This window comes from Zalophus californianus, chromosome 17, assembly GCF_009762305.2.
Source record: "Zalophus californianus isolate mZalCal1 chromosome 17, mZalCal1.pri.v2, whole genome shotgun sequence".
NCBI lineage: Eukaryota > Metazoa > Chordata > Mammalia > Carnivora > Otariidae > Zalophus > Zalophus californianus.
Genome location: NC_045611.1, coordinates 53422347 through 53428665, shown reverse-complemented (window position 1 = coordinate 53428665; position 6319 = coordinate 53422347). Strand labels below are relative to the sequence as shown.

The window sequence follows — 6319 nt, the reverse complement described above, 5'->3', positions numbered from 1 at the left end:
AACCAGCAGAACTCGTTGAGGCAGAAGCAAGGCGTGGGCTCCTCTGTGCTGGTGGCAGAAGAGGAACACACATGAGGGAACATGTGCAGGTGATGTTCTAGGTTCCATCTTAGATACACATAAATGTCAAGGCCTCTGCCATCATCCCTAAGGTGTTAGCTCAGCGGCCACAGGTGCCATCAGCAGCATTCCTCTCCATTACCTGGGGCTAGCTGGAGGGCACCGGTTGTACTTCAAAGGTGGGAAACAGGTGAAGCTGGGATGTGGATTTGTATGGGGGTCATTTCCAGGTACTGGCCCAGCATTCTGCCTCTGTCCCCAGCTCCTGTGGGCATTCTAGAATGATGCCAAGCGCTTGGACCTCCTGCTCCGGGGTGGAGAGTCTGCCCCTTCAGCCTCTGCCTCCCTAAGCCATGGTTTTGCTAAGGAATGCCCAGAGCTTATTCCCGGAGATGTATGGTCCAGTTTCCCAAAGTTCCGGTCATAAGTCATTTCCTCGGACCATCTTTGGCTTCCGAGAACAAGTGTCCTGTCCAAGCAGAAGCCACGGGAGAGGGAAGGGGACAGAATAGAGAAGGGGGAGACCCCACACTGACCCACTTGATTCTCTCTGAAAGCTCCGCCCCCTCGGCAGTGGCCCTTTATGCAATCTGAGCCTTGACTAACCGCATGACCCACATCTGACCCAGATGGAGCAGCCTCAAGCCCCCCCTAGAAAGTAGGAAGTCATTTGTATTTTACCCACATTGATTAATTGAACTAGTTTTGGAGCACCTTCTATATACCAGATCCTGATCTGGCACTGGGGTCACAAAAATGGAACTGCGTTTCTGCCCACACAGGTTCCTGGCAGGGGCCATGCAATCATGCTAAAAGAATTTTTCTTGAGCTTGCATTTCCAGTGTATCTAATTGACCTGTTTTGCATAGTGAACATTAGTAACACTTAATTGCTTTCACATAGGTACTTTTTTAAATGAAAATACTGAGTTCACTTATTCCCATGCCCCAAGGGACCATGGGCACCCCACTTCGGAAAACACAATTATAAATCAGGACGATGGTCACGGTGCTCTCGCACCATAGGGAGTATGGTCCCGCCAGGCTTCCTGGGAGCACCAGGGGGGTTCCCTGGGATTGCCACAGGACCAGCAGCTGACGGGGTGCCACCCTGCAGACGATGGCTTTGTTGTAACTGCAGTTTCCCTTTCCAGGAAGAAAACACAGATGCACTTTGCCAGTCCCGACAAACGGCCTCTACTTAAGTTCCTCTTCATTAAGTAGTATGAAGACGGCAAATGTGGTGACTAAATTTGGAATCAGAGGCTTTTAAAGGCGAATCTCTCAGTAAGCTGTTACTGCATTTCTTCTCCCAGTTCAGGGATAAGAGTGGCAATTAGATGTATGGTTATGGCTTTTTTTTCCAATCTCAAGGAAACCCTCAAATGACTCTCTCTGTGGCCCCGCCACTTCCCAAGGATTATGTCTCTGCCTGTCAGGCACAGCTTGGCATCAGAAGGATCAGATGTTTCAAACAGCTAGAGATTTCCAGAGCCACAGCACCCTTCATCTCCTGGGGGAGGTTGAAAAGAATGATTCCTGAGCAGTGGTGTGCTGGTGAATGTAACAAGTCGGCTCTCCGGGGTAGGGGAATGCCCTGATGGGTAGCAAATGCCGATGCCCGTGGTGTAAAGACTCCCACCGCGGCTGATTGCAAGCCACGGATGTGAAGTCCCTGAACAGGAATTTGGGAAATTGACACCTATAAATACAATTGGTTCACCTCAAGAGTATACATAATAGTAAAATGTAATCAAATGATTGGGAAATGATGAGTTTTGAGTATTTAAATTTGTTTTTATTTTTTTTAAAGATTATTTGAGAGAGCGAGAATGGGGGGGGAGAGAGTACATGAGACGGGGGAGAGTCAGAGGGAGAAGCAGGCTCCTCGCTGAGCAGGGAGCCCTATGCAGGACTTGATCCTGGGACTCCAGGATCATGACCTGAGCCGAAGGCAGTCGCTTAACCAACTGAGCCACCCAGGCGCCCCTAAATTTATTTTTAATAAGAGTAATCATAAATACAATTTTTTTAAAGAATGGCGTGCAAAACAAAACCAAAGATCTTAAAAATCGGTTAGCTCTTGTTCACTGCTAGGAGCCAGCCCAGCACACCACTGCTGCCAAGTTTTCAGTCAACCTTGAAATTACCTGGGTGCTTGAAAAGTCCTCCCTCAGACTCTCAGGGCAAGGGCTTTCTGCAGAACTTCCCAGGAAACAAACTCCCTCAGCCTCAGAAGCCACATTGGCTTCTGTACACCAGCCAGCCCCCAGCCAGGCTTATCTGTCCCACACTGCCCCTGTGCTTGTCCCACAGCCCTCACACAGTGGCACAAATCACTTCAAACATCAGTGACTCACCTAGGCACGCACCTCACGTCCAGGCACCATCCTGGTTCAACCCCATGACCTTCACAGGTTTCCCCATGGCAGAAACCAGACCTCGTGTGCTGCTTTGCCAGTCTCAGGCCCAGCCCGGTACTGTGGGGTCCCATTAAACCCCTCGGTTCTAAGGACACAGACCCCAAATCCACGGACTTGAAAGTAACACTAACAAAGACTCTCAGTATCACTCAAATGCAAAGTGGGCTCCTATTTGAATTTTGATTCAAACCAACTGCCAAAAAAATTTTTGAGGGGCACCTGGTCGCTCAGTTAAGTGTCCCAACTCTTGATCTTAGCTCAGGTCTGATTTCAGGGTCTTGAGTTCAAGCCTCGCTCTGTGCTCCATACTGGGTGTGGAGCCTACTTGAAAAAATTTTTTTGAGACAGGGAAATTGGACTTTGATTTAATGCCATTTAGAAGCGGGCTCCCTGCTGATGCGGGACTCGATCCCGGGACTCCAGGATCATGACCTGAGCCGAAGGCAGTCGCCCAACCAACTGAGCCACCCAGGCACCCCGATTTAATGCCATTTTTAAATGCAATAATGGTATTGTAGGTTTTTTTTTTTTTAAGCAAGTAAGTTCTAATCTTTTTTAAAGCAATTGGTTGGCAAACTACAGTCCCACGTCCTGTTTTTGTAAAGTTTTATTGGAACACAGCCACACCAATTCATTATACGTGCTGTGGCTACTTGGAGGGCAGAGTTGAGTAGGCAAGATGGAGACAGTGTGGCCCCCAAAGCCCCAAATATTTACAGAAAATGTTTGTAGACCTCTGTTTTAGAGAAACATCCTAAAGTATTTACCTACAAAATAACAAGATGTCTGGGATTTGCTGTAAAAGAATGCAGTGGGGGAGGGAGAAAATGTAAATGAAACAAGATGGGCATCCGTGGGCGATGGATGCACTTGGGTTCATCATCCCAGTCTCTCTGTTTTTATATATGTTTGAAATTTCCATAATAAAAAGGTTTTGAGAAGGGAGGACCTGCCCTCCACAGCCTCCCAATTGCTCTGACTTCAGCAGGACCGTGGCACCTTTGGTCTAACAGGAATCAGGACAAAGCTACTACCATTGACCCCGTTTCTGTACACGCCCAACGATGACTTCTGTCCCAGGCTAACCAGAAAGGCCATGGGCGCTGAAAGAGCCCCCCAGAGCCAGCCATGCTGTGAGTGCCCCCCATGGGGCCCAGGGGTTCTGGAAAGGGGAAGGGGGGCAGGAGGGCTCTGTGGGAAGGGGGACTCTGTCCAGGAGTTGAGCCATAGATTAAGGGCCAAGGGTATGTCTGTCCTCTGCTCTCTGAGCCCCTCCCTGATCCAGGTCTGGACCCCTGACTTCCACCTGGGGCCCTGGGCATCCCCTGGGCAGGCCTTACCCCCTCAGAGACTCGGTGAAAGTTTTAGTAGTGAGCACTCAGTCTTTGAACTGCCTCAGAGAGAATAATATGGTAAAGCTCGAGCCCTGGCCCCCGCACAACTGTGTGGCCCCAGTATTTCCTGTCCTGCCAGCTGTACCCAGGTCTCTGTCCTGGACCATAGCTGGCTGCTTGTGGGACTTCCATTAAACATCAACCTGAGCCTAGCCCAGTGGTTCTTAGGGTGATTTTGCCTCCCCTTCCCCTGGGAATGACTGACAATGTCTGGAGACATTTGTGGTGGTCACAGCTCGAGGGACAAGTGCTACTGGCATCTAGAGGGTAAAGGCCAGTGAGGCTGTTTAACATCTTACAACGCACAGGATGACCCCCACAAAGATGGCCCCAGATGTCAACGGTGATGAGGCAGAGAGACCCTGGCCTGGCCCCCTCCCTAGTTCACGAGCCCGAGCTTGCTGCTGATGAACAAGTGTTTCAGAACATGGGCCTGGAGCCAGGCTGCTGGGATCCAACACAGGTGCTGCCGCTTCTCAGCTGGTGACCTCTCTGGACCTCAGTTTTCTCCACTGTAAAAAGGGGACAGCTAAGCCTACCTTGTCAGAATCATTTACTGGAGTAAATGAAGTAAAACGTATGAAGTATCTGGGACGTGGTAGTAAACAGCACCCGTAGGCATTTCATAGGGAGCCCTGCCCTAACAGGATCCCTACTCTCAGGCGCTCTTGGCTCCCAACACTGGGTCGCCTCATGAGTTGGGTTCCTCTACCTCCCTCTCCCTGCCCTGCTGACCCCTTGAGGTTGGCATTTCACTTAGAGTCCAGGAGGCGAGCCAGGGGTGTGCTGGAGCCAGGGGGCTTTGAACAGAAATCCTGTGTGGGAGAGAAATGAGGGGTTCGGCTCAGGGACCCCAGCAGGGCCCCCCAAGCTGTTTGGGGGACCAACACTCTTGCCTAGACAAGTGCAGGAGTTCATGGCTCTGCTGCCTCCAGCCCTTTCTGCTTCCATGGTATGGCTGCTTGCTTTCTCCGTGTGGACATTGCCTTGAGGAAGTAGAACAGATGGGCCTCTCGCCGGGGGCCAGCAGGACCCCCCAGCTCTGTCATTCCCCATTGTGGGACCTGGGGCATGAGCCTTGCCCTCGGTGGGCCGGGTTCCCCTCCAACAAGGTCCCTGGGGTTAGAGGAGCGATCATGCCATGTGCTTGTGCAGCTACTGTGAGTAGAGTCAAGCATGGTGGTGCTCAGGTGCCCCACGTCACCGGGAAGGAAGCAGGCAGGGGCGGCCCGGGGAAGGCCTTCCCACTCTGAGGCCTTGAGCAAGTCCTGGGGTCTTCCCCTGCCTGCCCCCTCTCCATCTCTCAGATCCCTCCTCTGCCAAGTGCAACGCTGTGAGGCCCACAGTGAGTGCAAAGCACTGAGCCCAGGACCACCTTAGTGGGTCCTCACCTTGGGGACAGTCTCTGCCGTTTGTGCTGACTTGTGCCCTTCGCTTTCTTGGCATTTGGTCTCGAGGCTCAAGGCTCTGTCCAGCAGATTGTGTTTCCTTCTTGGCCGCTCCTCCCAGGCCCCCGCATCATATGTTTTCTGACTCATGCCTCCCTCCCGCCCCCCATCCTCCATCAAACCACATCCCTCTTTGATGTACGCTTTCGGATTTTCCCATCTTGTTGCTGCAGAGGACCTGCTGCCTCTGGCCTTACTCCTCACCAGCTGCCTGGTGCCCTCTTCCCCACCCCAAGAAAAATCTCCGAAGTTGTGTCTTCTACCTCCACCCACTTCAGGGGGCCTACCACATGTGCCCTTGGCTAAAGCCCCAAAAGCCGAGGGACCCTTGCTGCCACGAGTGGAGAGACTCCTTGGTACCAGGTCATCTTGTTCTTCTCACTACCTGACCTCAGGAAAAAATACCCTATTTATAGGGGTGGTGAAGGCTAAGGTCAGAGGCAAAGAGGCAGAGGCTCCTGCGGCTTTTGGCTGAGGTGCCCCCTGGCACCCTAGCCTAAGCTGAGCACCACAGCTGAGCATCTCAGTGCAGGGATGGGAGGGATGAGCACACATCCTGGGCTGCTCCTTGTGCAGGGCTGGGGAGCAGGGGGTCACTCCTTGAGCCCCTCCCAGTACCCCCCTCAGTGGTAGCAGTGGGCATTTCCTAAGGGGCAAGTTGTAGTATTGACCCAGGTGCTTGTTCACAGGGCCTGACCTGGACTCAGTGCCTTATCCTCCCCACATTTTAACGGCCCCCACTTGACAGCTGCGGACCAGAACTATGGAGGCAGGCACCAGGCTCAGGACCGCGGCAGGCTGGCCTCAGAGACTGAGGCTCAGAGCAGCCATGCAGGAGGGGAGTGGAACCAGCAAGGGCCCTTCAGGGCACAGTGACAGCTGACACAGAGGAGGACTCGGAGCCTGTCACAGGGAACATGCCACCCCAAGGGCAGACACACGGACCCCGAGACCAGGGCCCCTTAGCGTGGTTACCTGAGCGTTTATTTCTGGCC

General features: G+C 52.5%; 1 protein-coding gene across 3 annotated transcripts in view; it reads left to right on the top strand.

Moving 5' to 3' along the window:
• The window catches only part of IL4I1 (interleukin 4 induced 1), a 35845-nt gene that overhangs the window by 22916 nt on the left and 6610 nt on the right, over positions 1 to 6319 (top strand). The window contains exons 2-3 of one of the 3 annotated variants that reach the window (XM_027618629.1): positions 1214 to 1346; positions 3496 to 3615. In XM_027618629.1, coding sequence (XP_027474430.1) covers positions 3579 to 3615 — 37 coding nt within the window. In that variant the 5' untranslated portion in view covers positions 1214 to 1346; positions 3496 to 3578. Of the gene's footprint in view, positions 1 to 1213; positions 1347 to 3467; positions 3616 to 6319 lie in introns of all 3 variants that reach the window. The other 2 variants (XM_027618628.1, XM_027618627.1) reach the window with 2 other exon arrangements.